This window comes from Cyberlindnera jadinii, assembly GCF_001661405.1.
Source record: "Cyberlindnera jadinii NRRL Y-1542 unplaced genomic scaffold CYBJAscaffold_1, whole genome shotgun sequence".
In the NCBI taxonomy this organism is placed as follows: domain Eukaryota; kingdom Fungi; phylum Ascomycota; class Saccharomycetes; order Phaffomycetales; family Wickerhamomycetaceae; genus Williopsis; species Williopsis jadinii.
In genome coordinates, this window is record NW_017963652.1 from 280,458 (window position 1) to 296,171 (window position 15,714).

At 44.4% G+C, this 15,714-nt stretch overlaps 6 protein-coding genes across 6 annotated transcripts in view; 3 read left to right on the top strand and 3 right to left on the bottom strand.

The window, feature by feature from the left end:
- Window positions 1-353, top strand: part of CYBJADRAFT_145326 (C2H2-type zinc finger protein) — a gene marked incomplete at its 3' end in the record, with an annotated part of 6,767 nt that extends 6,414 nt beyond the window's left edge. The window contains exon 2 of the mRNA XM_020213231.1: window positions 12-353. Within this exon, the coding sequence (XP_020072867.1) occupies window positions 12-353 (342 nt within the window). The remainder of the gene's footprint in view (window positions 1-11) is intronic.
- A 237-nt stretch (window positions 354-590) lies between these two features.
- Window positions 591-1,616, top strand: CAB2 (phosphopantothenate--cysteine ligase CAB2; the record flags this gene model as incomplete). Its single annotated transcript, XM_020212380.1, has 1 exon — window positions 591-1,616. One exon carries the CDS (start codon window positions 591-593, stop codon window positions 1,614-1,616), a length of 1,026 nt encoding a protein of 341 aa, XP_020072868.1.
- Window positions 1,617-1,734: 118 nt separating this feature from the next.
- SAM50 (SAM complex subunit SAM50) lies at window positions 1,735-3,245 on the bottom strand (the record flags this gene model as incomplete). The annotated part of the gene is made up of 2 exons (XM_020213232.1): window positions 3,193-3,245; window positions 1,735-3,129 (listed from the first exon to the last, which is right to left on the bottom strand). The coding sequence occupies exons 1-2, from the start codon at window positions 3,208-3,210 to the stop codon at window positions 1,735-1,737; spliced, it is 1,413 nt and encodes a 470-aa protein (XP_020072869.1). The 5' UTR covers window positions 3,211-3,245.
- Window positions 3,246-3,284: 39 nt separating this feature from the next.
- GPM1 (phosphoglycerate mutase GPM1) lies at window positions 3,285-4,269 on the bottom strand (the record flags this gene model as incomplete). Its single annotated transcript, XM_020213233.1, has 1 exon — window positions 3,285-4,269. The coding sequence occupies one exon, from the start codon at window positions 4,267-4,269 to the stop codon at window positions 3,526-3,528; it is 744 nt and encodes a 247-aa protein (XP_020072870.1). The 3' UTR covers window positions 3,285-3,525.
- Window positions 4,270-4,530: 261 nt separating this feature from the next.
- RCN1 (Rcn1p) lies at window positions 4,531-5,618 on the top strand. The gene has a single exon (XM_020213942.1). It carries the CDS (start codon window positions 4,639-4,641, stop codon window positions 5,317-5,319), a length of 681 nt encoding a protein of 226 aa, XP_020072871.1. The 5' UTR covers window positions 4,531-4,638; the 3' UTR covers window positions 5,320-5,618.
- An 8,544-nt stretch (window positions 5,619-14,162) lies between these two features.
- CIC1 (Cic1p) lies at window positions 14,163-15,562 on the bottom strand. The gene has a single exon (XM_020213943.1). It carries the CDS (start codon window positions 15,515-15,517, stop codon window positions 14,309-14,311), a length of 1,209 nt encoding a protein of 402 aa, XP_020072872.1. The 5' UTR covers window positions 15,518-15,562; the 3' UTR covers window positions 14,163-14,308.
- Between the last annotated feature and the right edge of the window lie 152 nt (window positions 15,563-15,714).

A 15,714-nucleotide genomic window follows, 5' to 3' on the forward strand; every position in this document is an offset into this window, starting at 1 on the left:
TATGTGACAAGAAGTTTACGAGAAATTACAATTTGAACTCTCATCTAAGGACGCATGCGAATGAGAGACCCTTTGAGTGTACCCTCTGTCATCGTACATTTGTAAGACAGTACGATATGAACCGCCACATGGCTCTACACAGCGGCGAGAAGAAGTACGAATGTCGTGGTACCTTAAAGGATGGTGTCACCGTTTGGGGATGCGGAAAGAGATTTGCCCGTACTGATGCACTAGGAAGACACTTCAAAACGGAGGCTGGTAAAGAGTGTATTAGACCACTAGTTGAAGAAAACGAGCGGGAGCGGATGGCTCAGAAGGAAGCTAACCCTGAACAAATAGAAGAAAAGTCGTGATAATAGTTGTCATTGCTGTTGTTGAAAGACCTGTTTTTATGTTCTTTTGAGCGTGTGTGTGACGTATTTTTTGCCCGGCCGTGGTGGAAGAGGTGGGGCGCAGAAAAGGTGATGGCGGTGTTGGCTCTTTTTGCCCCAGACAGCAAAAAATTTGTGGTGCTGGTTAAGCCGTCTCGGTACAACCCCAATCAACGCTTTAAACAATAGCAAGAAACGCCGTAGAATTCCACGAAGAAGATGCCCCAGCTCCGTCAAATCCACACATCACAGCCGTCCACATCAAGTGCAATCGATCGCAGCGTTCCAGACTTCCCGGTTGCTGCTGTTGACGACGAGAGCCATTACTTTGCCTCGAATGAACCACCTGAGTACCTCGATGAGCTGGTGAAGGAAGCACAATGCTTTGTTGACGAGCACAAGTCCAAGGGGAACAAGGTTGTATTGGTGACCTCTGGTGGTACCACAGTTCCACTGGAGAACAACACTGTGCGGTTTATTGACAACTTCAGTGCTGGAACCAGAGGAGCCACGAGTGCTGAGTACTTTTTAGAAGAGGGCTACGCCGTTATCTTCCTACACAGGGAGTTCTCGCTGCTTCCTTACTCAAGACACTACTCACACACCACGAACTGCTTCTTGGACTACATGGCCGAGGGCAAGGACGGTTCCTTGGTCATAGCAGATAAGTACCGTGATGAGATGCACCAAGTCTGGAAGAAGTACAACGAGGCGCGTGACAAGAACCTGTTGCTGCTACTACCTTTCACTACCGTGAACCAGTACTTGTTCTCTCTGCGTGCCATTGCTCAGGTGATGGATACCCTAGGAACAAGTGCACTGCTATACCTCGCAGCAGCAGTCTCTGACTTCTTCATCCCTGTCTCGAGAATGCCGGAGCACAAGATCCAAGCACAAGATCACATGGAAGGGGGTAAGCTGGTTGTTAACCTCGACCCAGTGCCCAAATTCCTACGTCGTCTGGTTGATAATTGGGCTCCTGGTGCAATGATCACCAGCTTCAAGCTGGAGACGGATAAGGACTTGCTGTTAAGAAAGTGCACGCAATCTCTGGAACGCTATCACCATCAACTCGTCATTGGTAACTTGCTCCAAACTAGAAAGAAAGAGGTTGTGTTCGTGACCAATACCAAGCAACAATGGTACAGGCTGAAGGATGGTGATGGCGAGAACAAGGAGATTGAAAGCTTGATCATCCCAGCTGTCATCCAGCAACACGATGAATACATCAAGAACCACGCATAACGCTCCCCATACGTATACGCATACATCCTTATGATACACTACACATGTACGCCCACGTGCACTATATATAATGATCTCTGCAAACCTATGTATGTACACTATTGAATAGTTAAAGGCATCACATGAATTGTAGTCCAATTCCATATTGGAATCCCTTCCGTAAAGCATCGTGTTCATGAGCAACCAACGGCAGCACGAAGTTGAGCTCCAGACGAGCCACTGGGTGCTTGAACACAACACCGAATCCACACCCGACAGATGGATGTGCCAGATCGTTCAGCAGCTTCAAGAGTGGCTCATTATGGTCCCATGGAACTAAAGAGCCAAAGTTCACGAAGGAGTGAAGCTTTAACCCACTAGATTCTCTAATGAAGGGGAATCTTGTGAAGACACTCACGCCACCGCTTATAAAGGCATCGCCTCCCAGAGAATCGCCCTGGTCTCTAGCACCCAGCCCATTGTAGAAGAAAGATCTCACATCGTTTGGTCCTCCCAGGTAGAATCTGTCCATCACGTGCGAGTAGTCGTCCTGTGTGTATAGCCAACCACCTCTCAGAGAGCAGTTCAAGATGTTGCTGTTGGAATTGGTGGCCCAATTGGCCTCGAAGGTCTGCTTGAGGAAATGTGACGTGGAGAACTTGGATAGTCCAGCAATTTCGTTCTGTAAGCCGAGCTTCCAGCCCGTCGTTGGAAGCACCTTATCATCTCTCGTATCAATATTGATATCGTAGCCCAGAGAGACCTTCAAATCGTCGCCAGCATGTGCCAATATTGTCTTTGAAGGGGCCAGGGAGTACGGTTTGACTGAGCGTATCACAGATTGAAGACTCCACTCCTGTGTGACGCCATTGACATCCTGTGATATCTTCGTCTTCAGACCTTTCAGCACTTGTTCGTGAGATGACCAGTCAATGTTCCTACTGGTTGCATATGCCGATGTATCCCATCTCCACGTGAGAGACTCGTTGAACGGAGCGTTATAGTTCACCAGGTACGACGACCTCGTCCGTGTGCCAGTGGTGGCGTCGACGATGAAGTTCTCGCCGCCTCCAAAGATGTTTCTCCACTGGAATGTCATATAACCATCACCTTCGCCGTTGCCAACGTTGGTGCCTGTTTTCGCCATGAACTTGTTTATTGGGATCAGTTTCAGCTTTGGCTGCACCACAAGCACGCCACGGTTTGAGCTCATACCATTGATACAGACAGCAAGGTCCTTAACAGCGCCTGATGATCTCAGCGTGTCATTCATGGCATTCACTCCAAGCATCAGCGACTGTAGGTTCTTCGCCTGGATCAGAGGCTGAATATGACGGGCGATGAAATCGTCTCTGAGGTGCTCTGTCCCTTCAACAACAACGTTGACGACCTCGCACCCCCTCGTGCTATTCAGTGAGATCAGCTTCTCCATGTACTTCAGCTGTTGTTCGTAAAGAGCCCGTTGTCTCTCAAGCTCAACCTTTTCATCGTCACTAGGCTTGTCCTTGAACGTTGATCCTACCCGTTCAATGGCCTATTTCGCCCGAATTTTTTCGTTAGCATCAGGCATATCCATGTCTCGTACACATATACATACGCTGTCTTCTCTTTCCATCCTCCAAGCAGCTGAATATGGCTCTTTTCTTCCGTGGAGATTGACGATGACTTCCTCGGAAAGATCAAACTTCGAGGCCGTGTCCCCCCAACGTCTGTGTGTATTTTCTCAGTATGGGTGTTTGGATGTTTTCCATCGTGGTCCAATGATGTTAGACGGATTACTCTTCAATTGAGAGGTAGATTCGCCAGTGATGCGTACATCTCCAGTGTAGCACGATTCTCCGGAGCCAGGAGATTCGAATGACACCACTCACTACTACAATATATCTATTTGTCAAACAGTTTGATCATGTATTAGCAGAATTGAAGAGATCTACTTCTTACCTTGAGCAGCAACGGCAGCAGCACCGGCAGCAGCAGCTTCTGGGTCCAAGTAGTAGGATGGCTTTGTTGGCTTGAGCTTCTGATCCAACTCGTAAACCAATGGGATACCAGTTGGGATGTTCAAGCCGGCAATGTCAGCATCAGAGATGTTGTCCAAGTGCTTGACAAGGGCTCTGAGGGAGTTACCGTGAGCAGCAATGATGACGGTCTTACCATCCAAGAGCTCCTTGGCAATGGTGTCTTGCCAGTATGGCAACATTCTGTCAATGACGAGCTTCAAGGACTCGGTTTGTGGCAACACGTTTGGATCAACATCCTTGTAACGAGCATCGTCAGTTTGAGCAAACTCGGACTTTGGGTCAATCACTGGAGGTGGCACGTCGAAGGAACGTCTCCATGTCTTGAATTGCTCCTCACCGTAAGTGGCCAAGGTCTCGGCCTTGTCCTTACCTTGCAAAGCACCGTAGTGACGCTCGTTCAATCTCCATGAACGGTGGACATCGATGTAGGCGAAACCAGCCTCCTCAAGGGCCAGGTTGGCAGTGTGGATGGCTCTGGTCAATCTGGAGGTGAACAAGACGTCTGGCTTCAACCCAGACTCCTTCAACAACACACCGGCACGCTTGGCCTCCTCCTCACCCTTAGCGGAGAGCTTGACATCGACCCAACCGGTGAAGAGGTTCTTCTCGTTCCACTCAGACTGACCGTGACGCACAAGGATAAGTTTTGGCATTGTTCTTAGCTATTCGATTCCAATTGATTTCCAATGGAGCTTTGTTATAAAACGTGGGAAGGGGAACAAGTAAAGAAAACCGCAACAGACAAACCACAAGAGATTATGGCGTCCTTATATATACGGACTGAGGTGCCCGGCGACAGCGTTGGACATCAGGGGACGGCGGTGCTCACGGGCGCGTCTTATCACGTGACCCACACCCGGACACCAACACACCCGGACACCAACGCGCCCCCAGGTACACCACACCCGGGCACGCGGTGTGTTGCCATGGAGACAGGAACTGGTGATGTCCTTCCCCGGTGGTGAAGAGGCTATACCAGCTCGACTATAACGTGACTGCCCAGGTTACACGCCCGTCACCAGATGGTTTCCAACACTCTGATCATCACAGGAGTCAGTGCTGAGCAGCTCAATGACGACGCGTTCATAGCAAGGCTACACAACGTGCTGGTTTCAGCGCTGGCGCAGACCGAGTCCGTTCAGTTCATCGTGTTGAAGTCGTTCAAGAGGATTCTGTTGATATTCCAGTCCAGGGAGAGCAGTTCACTGCTGATTGACAAGCTCAAGGAGCTGGGGAGAGCAGAAGGGTTTGCTTGCGGGTATGCCTTGAACGACTTTTCCAATAACCTGGGGAACAACTATCTGGAGCTTCCTTCAGACTCACGAATGTTCCTGATATCGCCACCTGCTTCGCCTCCAGTGGACTTCAACTACGATGCCACCGAGGAGGAGCCGAATAAACTGCAGATATATACCCACGAGGATATCCAGGAGCTGTTCTTGAAGAATAACGAGGAGCTGCGGAAAGTGTTGGAGCAAGAACACGACTCCACCAAATACGTCTCGTCTGCCGTGGATGACTCAAAGGGGAAGCTAATTGATCAATTACGACGGGAAATCGTGCTTAACGATAGTCCAGGTGGTCCCAAGATCGTTCTTGAAGCCATTAACGTTGAAGATGACCACCTTATTGGCAAGGCGATTCAGAGCTTTAGGACCAGTCTACCACCAAGAAGCATATTCGATGATTTAGATGACGACTGATGCACTTATACGTCTATTGTGTGGCTTTATATAGTACGGGGTTGGATTATAATACATTAACATTAACCATACTAACACAATAGACATGCTGGGAAAAGGACAGCATCAAGTGAGTGACGACGATATATATAGCGAAAGAGACTAGTTGTGTAGTTATAACTTGCCAGCAAAGAATATAATGTACAGCACCGTACAATGAATGATACTACCAATCCAACAATAAGCCATCACTATCGAGAAGAAAATAATCAAAAAGATGGGAGGGATATGACATTCTTAGGATCAATATTAGTACAGAGATATGTTGTAGGCTCCACCATTTGGAGCTGTACTAGAAGGTGCGCTTGATTGAGGTTGTTGTTGTTGTTGTGCTGGCACACCATGTGGTAAATAACCACCAGATGTGGTGGTCTGGATGTATTGAGATTGAGGTTGTTGTGATTGTCGATGCTGTTGACTTGGAGGTGATGCCTGCACACCTTGTTGTTGCTGTTGCTGATGATGATGTTGTGAATGCGACGGAGCTTGTGAATGCGCTTGACTCTGTGCCTCAGACTGTGCTTGTGCTTGTGCTGGCTGCTGAGACTGTGCTTGTGCTTGCGCATGGCTTTGAGATCCCTGTGCGCTTGTTGATGATGGTGGCAGCATCTGCGTCTGAGATGACGAATGGTGGATGTAGTGAGGTGCTGTGCCATGTTGAGCAACAGAGACACTATGGCTTGCATTGTTCACGTCAACAAGGTCTTTCTCGGCCTGGATGAGAGCATTATTAACAACCCTAGATAGAAGAGACCTGTCGATCTCTTCTTTTTGCAGTTCTTTATTCACAAGAGCCCTAGCAAGATCATATTGAAGTCTTCCATGGGAAAAACACGAATCTAGAGGGTCTCCAGGGATATCTTGGTCTATGGAACCAGGGTTAGAGTTGGACGTAGCAGTGGTTATGGAATTATGCGAAGGGAATGAAAAATGTGATAATGAGCTGGATACTGAAGCATTGTGCTGCTGCTGTGGCTGCTGCTGTGACTGTTGCTGCTGAGATAGAGAACCTTGACCAAACTGTGGTAGTGGTGCTATAGGGACCTGCAATGGAATCTGAGGCTGTGGTACTGATGTGAAGTAGGGATTAAAAGTCTTCTCCTTGTATCCCTTCTGTAAAGGCCATTCCAGATGTGGAGGTGGTGGTTGAGGATAAGTCTCAGAGTACCCATACTGATCGGAGTGTGAAACAGATGGAACAGAGGGGCCACCAGGCCCAGTCTGTTGTTGTTGTTGTTGTTGTTGTTGCTGCACTGATAGGGAAAGTTGCGGCTGGTGAGAGATCGGGTCGTCAGGTTGGATCATCTCATTATCACCAGGAGCTCTCATGAATACCCTATCAGATCTCATTCTCTTTCTCTCTATGAACTCGTTCTTGTAGTATTCTGCCAGAGTTATCTGGTTATTTATCATCAGTTCAGCGTTGTGACGCTCCAGGAACCTATCAATCCAATTCTTACCGACTTTCAGACACTGCTCTCTCACGGAATCACTCATCTCAACATCTTTGAACTTCTGCTCCAACAGCCGTTCACAGATCCGCAGAATCTGCTTCTTCTGAGGAATACGTTGTTGCTCTCTCAACATCGTCTGGATTTGGGACACGATGATAATCTCTTCGTCATTGGTGAACTTCTGCTGCTTCTCATGAGAGTTTCTGGTGTTTTTGAATCCATGGATTCGCCGGCTCAGTGTTGTTCGGCTCACTTTGAACTTTGTTGCTAGAGAGTTGATGGAAGCAGATCTGTTGGTCTTTGCTTCTTCAACAGCCAACCTAAATCGTTCTTCACGATCGTTGTACTCTTTGAGCTTTTTGTCTTTGTAAACCATGATGAGTATGGCTTGCTTTGCACTTTCATCAACTTTCTCAAAAACAACGAGGAACAGAGACGGTGGACAGTATGGCACAGAAGTTGATATCTTAAAGCACGCCGGTGAATGATAATGTTATCAGACAAAGAGCCTATTGTGTCCCGGGCGTACAGATCGGCAACGTTTGAGGGGGAATGAACACTCGACTGCGGAAGCGAGCTGTGGAAGGGAACTGTATATATATATGCACAGCAAATGTGTATGAGGACGACGACGAGATCAGTTCAAATAGCAGGAGACCACTTTTCAAGACTCTGAGGAATTAGAGACAGAAAAAATGCAAAGCTTCTGGATATATAAAACAACAACAAGAAAAAAAGTACTCAGGGAAAATGGCGTAATGCGGCCATGGGACAGACACAGCAGTTGCGAGTTGTCCATGTTTGAGATATGGAACCACCCAAGCACGCATGGCAGCACCTCGCCTCGCATCACAGCACGATGCATAACCCGTGATATAGTCCTGATTTTTGTCTCCTTTGTCTCGAAATTCTCATTTTTCTCTACCTGTCCGAAAAGAAAAACGAGACACAAAACAGCAAAGGCTATGGAAATGGGACAAATGAACGGACATGTCTATGAGTTTTATTCCACCAATCTTTTTCGGTTCAAGCTCAGGGAAATGTTAGAAAGTACTGCATAATACCACACAGTTGTTCGAGATGAACAGACATCATTGATTGTATCCTATATAATATAAGTGCATTTAATCGGTCCTTCAGGACAGAACTGTTGTTCAGATCAGTGAGTATACGCCGCGCAATGTCTGAATAAGTACGCAACGTCGGAGAATACCAGTGAGACCGAACTAGAGTGTGATGAAACTGAAATAATTGTTTCTACATTACAATCGTGATCGCTAACGTTTATTATTTAGTGTGCACTATCTGGGCAGCAACGTCAAATAAAGCTCATCGATGAATGTTGAGTACTCCTACATGGGTATAGCTTTTAGACCTTGATATAATTCTGCATTTTCCGGTACTTTCATATGAGCTGCTTTGGAATGGACTGACATGTGTGTTTACAGTAACATCAAAACTGTACAAATTACACCCTTGTTTCTACACAAGATGTGAGTCTCTACAGCTTATCCCCTCCTTTTAAGTCATGGTCACAAGTACAACATTATATGACATGCTGGGCAGTGTGCCCAACCTACGTATATAGACGTACTTGACCATTTGTGCCACGTTTAACTGGTATGATTACTTGGTGGGCTTGTACATATGTAGCAGCAGTATTATTAGGTTTTTGAAGTGAGTTCACTATATGCACGCATTTTTATTGCTTGTACAGTTATGGCTAATTGTAAGAGGCGTCGTATATAAAATATCGTACACAGTTTGCTATAACCCAAAAGAGATCAACCAAAGATGCGCTGGCCTTTTCGCCTAGAACATGATGATAGCCAAAAGAGGTGCTATGATCATACATGATGTAGCTGCTTAGAGTCATTAACGGTTCTGTTCTGAATTTTTACTGTATACGCCGACAACTCAGTTTTCAAACCGAAACAAGGCACTACGCTGTCTTTAAATAAACAAATGGCCCAGCAAAGGGTTCAAGTTTTCTTCACGGTACCTCTGTTGTTGTTGTTGTTGTTGTTATGAAGCTGGAGCCCAACAGGCCGAGATTTCAGATGACGAGTTCACAAGCATCAGGTTGGAGTACCGTAACCGTTCACTTCTGAATTTGCTCTACATTGGAATACCGTATGTGAAAGCTGAGCACGTATAAGTCTTCAAATGAACGCATACCTTAGTATACAGAAAGCGACGCATGGTTGCTCACATGAAATGCACCATCCTTCTGTATGTAAAGACCTATATATTGTGGACGTCTGTACCGCATGAGCTGTTCCTAACATCCAATACGTCCATAAGTGCTTGAGCTTGTGCTTCAAGTCTCGGATCGGATGTAATCTCCAACCGTCGAAATGTTATCTAACTTCAAAAAAATCGCCTCAAATTTACGTTGCCTTCCACGGATTGTATGTTAGAGGTTATACTGTGAAACATTCCGCTAAAGTGACAGCAACAAGATTGACAAGATTCAACAAAGACTTTAACTTACAGTGCAAAATGTCCATCAAATATACAAACTCAATCAGATCACACAGAGATCCGCGCGCCGAAATCTTCACTGTCTCGCCGTATTTGGCTCCGCCTGACTACTTCTAGGCCAAACTATATGTACACACCAGAAACCTTTGCATGTGTAAACAGACGAAGATGAACAACACATGCTCCGAAATCACAAGAGACACACACAAATAATTCCAATAAAACCTTAGGGTGCAGGTCTCTGTACTCTGTACAAACTGCGTAAACAGCTTCTATATCATACTAGCCACATAATTATGATGCTTTTTCATGCTCCAGCTTAGACTCATTTCTCATCTACCTATCAAATCTGCTACGACAACATACGGCATTAAGCACATGAAGGGACCACAACCGAGACGATTAGACAGGTTAACGAGGGATACATTCTTCGACTAGGTAAATGACTAGAAACAATTAACAGTTATATTTACACGTGTACCCATATTAACAAAGCACTCCCCGCACAAATTAGTTGACCTGGCAAATTTTAATTTCAAACTTCTCAATCAGGGCAAGTTTGTTAGTTTCTCTTCTTGAGATTGTTGGTGGCTTAGTCTTTGACCTTAGTGTATATATACTGGACAAATTGTGTAGACGTTCGAGTCTTTAATATCAAAAATCATAGAAAAAATGGGCTCTGTCCAAAGCAGCTTCTGTATCCGAGGTGTCTCTGGAGAAGACTCTCATCTTCTCTTCAGAGATCAGCAAAACAAAGCATCCCATAAGTGAACAGTTACTAATTGATTCTTTAGATAGCCTAATCCTTTATAGTGAACCTTGAATTCGTCAACCATTGTAGTTGGCGACATGCACAAACAAATTTGATTTGAACTCCGAATGTTATCTCAGCTTTAAAACCCCTTTGAAAACCCGAAGCCTTCCTTCAACCTCATACAAGACCTTCATTGACTGTTCCAACAGAAGAACTGCCAGCTGAATAGCGGTTGAATTCTGAACATTCTGAATACTTGTTGCTATAAAAATGTTCCATTCCATCAGCTCTGGTGCATCAAGGTCTCAGACATTAAGCATTAGCTCTAAATTCTCTTAAAATAGTTCGTCTATAGTATAGCACTGTGACCTTTTTGATGTTCTCATCTAGATGATCAAGACTTCACCATAGACTCCCAAATACACAATGCCCTCAACCAACCTCCTTTTTAGTTTTCTCCATTTGAAATGGCTTTGAGCTTTTGTCCTTTCAATTTTCTTCAAATGTCTGACGAAATATGCAGAAGCGGTGCCAGAAACGAACCTAGTCCAGCTGATTGTCCCAGATTTGGTCAGTTTTCATCATAAAATAAAAGAGACATGTATACTAGCGCACGATATTGTATTACATTGCTGTGGACAAAAGTTTATTTCGACTGAACGGGATAGACTCTTTTGGGAACTACCAACAGTTACAAACGGTAGATTCGACCGTTTTCTGTTGTGTCGAGCTTTCCTAACTAAGCTATGAATAAAGATCAGCTATGGTTTGCGTGGCACATTAGAAAAGCAAACAAAGAAAGGTGTATAAAATAAAAGGTGTTTTATGTGATGAAGCAGAAACCTACAATAGACCTAAATTATCTCATCAACACCGTTGAGAGTAAATCGCTGTGATGTGGCAGGGACGAGAAGGAGGTAAATATCAAGGTGTTCGTCTACAAACGCTGTGTGACATTGCATGAAGGCCATGGCGTTGAATTACGGCGAGGAACGACTAAGCATGATAGAAACATAAGCTATAACTGTTATTTGCATACAAGGTTGATCAAATAGCACATATATATGTACACGTCGTCATTAATTAGCTCATCAGTCAACTATTGCGACATTCCAGTAGTCTTCTGCGTCCGAGTCTAATAATCTAGAGATTTAACTACTGGTATTTCGATAACCTTAGTCATCTGACCTTGTATTTATCGCAGATATTTGTAAGATTTCCTGGTGCCTAAGATTTAATTAGCAATATTTAGGCACTGCGTATTTTCTTGGATGGCTAGCTATGTTGGTTTGTCCTCTTCGTATACACCTGTTATTTGACAATGGGGAAGAAACAGACACCCAAGATAAGGCTGAGTCTAGGGCAGCAGTCCATGTTTTACCGCAACATGTTGTCCATAATTGGGGAAGTCGGACGTTAAAAGTGAATAACCCCGTCGTAAGTTTTATAATTCTCAATGTGAAATCTGCATTCTGGTCATTCAGTACTAGTTGTGGACAGAAGACACACTTGTATGAGAGTTCGGACATTTTTAAACAAAACTGGACACATTGAAAACACGCTAAAGGGGGTGACATCCTTACTTCATCTTTTATTTGAAAATTCCCTGCTAAAATGTGATAGAGACGATTATTAGGTTCACATACCAAAACAAAGTGTACCAGGATATCACGTATAATCAACAAGGAGATGCTGGTAATCGTAAATTCTTACGCAAGACCACTTCCTTTCAGTAGTAAATTGAAGGCCATCAACAATGAGATCCATCACTATTGTAGATTTTACAATAACTGTGTGAAACACCTCGGTCCTGCCACCCCATACTGGCACTCCCACCAAAAATGTACTTCCAAACGTTTAACTGGTATTTTTTTTCCTTCTTCTACGTAGTGCTAAATACATACCTAGCTATGTACACCTGTCACAATTTTAGTTAGACCACGGACCGTGGACCTATGCAAACTCCTGAGTGACTCACTTTGCTCAAAAAGTCGATGTTAATGAAGATAAAGTTAGAATTTACTCAAAGTCTTCCACTGACTAAAACAGTTTAGAAGTGTATAACGTCGCATCACCCTGTAAGTGGATATGCAGTCCTACATACGTCCCGAGCCGACCTTATACTAGTTATGCTCCATCTCTACTCTGAAGTGTTGCAACAGACAAGCCCACACCCTCTACATCTTCATATACTATGGATAACTCATACAGCTCGGCCGAAATCAATTAACAATTTTTGAAGAAGATTATTGGTTCGTGAATGCTTTTGGGCAGGTGAGCACGCCGCTTGTCCAACACTAGAGAAGGAACGTTCATGTACATGCATGTTCGAATTCTGGGCTTAAACTGCTTAGTTTAACTTGTGCGACTTATCATGGGGACATCGGGAAGGCCTTTCATGTACATTCAATGTAAGTCGAGCCATGACTGAAAAGGTTGAACCATGATTAGGTCCTTCTAGAAAGTACATGTACGTGGATATGTGCGTAGAATGTTGCATCTTGAATTTGGGTTCAATCTTTATAATAGCATCTCTACTTGATGCATGAACCAGGTTTCATGCGGACCTGTTATTTCACCTAGCGGAATCTTATTTCATAGATTTCAGATAATTGAAGTGCGTAGACATACTTCGATGATGGACATAACATAAAACAACAAACGGCGAAAGAAGAACATAAGTGTGCCTTTTTTTTTAACTCAGTAGAAATATGCATTGTGACTCGTATTGCTATATAATTGATCGATGAATGTGCAGTGGTGCAACGACAAAACTACTACTTCTCAACAGCAACCATATTTCCCACATTAATATAAACAACAGTTGACTATAAGTCAAAGCCAACCAAATGTGAAAGCACAAAGTTGGTAGCTCACGTTTCAGTGCCAGATTCCACATCCTACACTGTCCTCACCATGTGCGTGTAGAAGCCACAGGCCTCGTTGGTATGCACTGTGTAGAGTTAGATGCCCGATCAAACTCTTTAAGCTTGTTGTGCACACGTCTGTGCACTGCGATCTGACATTATCAATATTGCAACTTCCCGAATTTTGGGACTTGGAAGCTTGAACCTCTTGATGTATGTATGTACATGTGGTTTCGGTGTCAACTCCTTTGTTCCATAAGTGCATTCGCCTGACTTTCCTGCTTGCACAGCCTAGTGCTTTTTTGTTTTCTCACCAGGGAAATAACATGGAAGCACCCAGTGTACGTCCCTGTGTAGAACGAAAGGGTGTATTTGAAAGGAACTTTTAATAACAGCTTGCAATATCTTGCACAACACGTTGTTCTTTATGGTTCATCGAATGAGATGATTGGTGAGAAATCTGTCCGAAGACGAAGACTTCTACACAGCCAGCGGGTATATGCGGCCCACCTTGAGAAGAATTAGGGTAACGATATACGTACATTGTGCATTTTCTTGTGTTCTAGATGTGGTTTGCATGATATACGCTACGTACGTCGCCGAGTACGCACATAGTTCGAGCTGGTGGAGGATGCTTGGACCGTGGGTCGCAAGCAGGTGTCTGTTTCACCACTTGCATCCAATTACGCTTGTAGCATGTCCTCGCCATTATGTTGTGTGTACGATGAATTTTATGCATCATGGGGCCGTCGGACGATGGTGTCATGGCTTGGGAGGCTTATACGGACCATTCGTTCACCATCAGGATATTATCGTTTTAGTATTTCTCAATACACAAGTTCATACTTATTCACTACATATAGGACACTATTAACAACCCGATTATCTATTGGAATCGATGAGCACCGTTTGAGTTTGGGGTCCTTCCAAATGGACCATAATACTCTCTGCGCTAGACCACATGCATCAGCTGTCGACTCTACATAAGCTTAGACCAAAGTCTGTTTCCCTCAAGGAGAAGAGCGATCATGTTCAGACACTGCAAGCCACAACAGGTAGTCAACAATGATGAAGCTCAGTAAAGAGCTGTATCCATTTAAAAGTTGTCACAGGATCAAAAGTGATACATCTTCCGGTTGATTTGTGCATTCCACATTTGAAAGACCAAATGGTACGAACTGAGGGTTATGAGGCCAACATATGGGCTTATTGCATGTTGTTCTGCGATTTCTGGTACAGCTACAACTGATTGTTCGGTAACTCAAATTTCTCTAACAGACCAGTGAATCGCTGTTTTGGAAAATATTCTATTGCGTTATATAGTGATGTTCATATCTGACATCGACGTGAAGCACCATCCAGGACTATTAGATTTGAAACTATGTTGATGTTCATTTCTTGGATTTAGACTTAGCACTCTTCTTCACAACTTTACTCTTCCCCGTGTTTACACCCAATAACTTCTTTGATTCAATTTTTTCCTTCTTTGCGGATTCCTTCTTTGCCTTCTTTGCTTTCTTAATCTTTGAAGCTAATAACTGTGGAACTTGTTCATCATGAGCCAACTCAACCAATGCACGCTCAAATGAACTCAGCTTGACTTGCTCACCCCCAATCTCCAAGACATTATCCTGGGACTCAGTTTCGACAACTGCAGTGTTCGATTCCGGCAGATCATCCTTTGTGAATGCAATCTCGGATTCGTACAATGGCAACGCTGGAGAATTGTTACTCTTGATGAAAACACCTCTGAGGGATTCTGGGGCAAAGTTTGCAATGACTTGAGAAACAATATCAGGGTTAACGTTTTCCAAAGATCCCAATTTGATCACCAAGTTGTCACTTCTTGGCAATCTATAGATGATACCGTTGACGATCTTAGCAACTTCTCTTTGCACCCTTTCAATGTTGAATCCATTCTTTCCGACATTAACTGGCACTGGAACTTTACTGTTTGAGTCGTAGAAAACCTTCCCCAACAACTTTGGTAACGTTGTGATCAGCGCATCATCTGCAAGGAAGATGTCAAACTCCTTTACTAATTGACGACGCTTTTCATAAGGCTTATAAGTAGTTTTCAACTCTTGGCCAGCGATGATCTGTGAGATCGAATTGTTCAACTCACTCTGCTCAATTTTTTCCAAGAGTTCCTTGTCGATCAAGCCATCACGTACGAAAAGTGCAATCTTCGGTTGCTCGGTGACTTTTCTATCCAATGCAATAACACGAGGCTTCAAATCAACCTTAGAGCTCCACAACGAAGGCTTGGTCAGTTGCAGTTGAATCTCAGATATGAGCTCGTCTTCAAACAGCTGTTGCTTTTCAGAGTCCTTCGAGTCCTCTGCAGAACGATCAATGAACAATTTCAACTGCTTCAAAGCCTTCTCGATGAGATCTTTGGATACAAGACCATCAGAAGATCCTTTCTTGGCCTTTGGGACAGCAACAGCGGTGGTAGTAGCACCAGCATCGGACTCGTCCTCAACGGCATCACCAGCATCCACAACCGTCACGGCCTTCACCACTTTACCCTTTGGCTTAGTGGACGTCTTCTTAGGACCACTCTTGACAACTTTGCCACTCTTGACCTTCTTAACCATCGTCCAGCAGAATTAGTGTGCGAACAAGTTTCGATTGTATTGATTATGTCTCGTACGTGGGAAAGTTTTCTCTCTGCGATGAGCTTCCTAAATTTTTTTCCCGGTCTGGATGTCCGAAATGGGAAGCACCGCGCGACTGAAAGTATTACCCTGTCTTTACGGCCTCGCTGGTACAAATTCCAGACATAAAGGTGAAG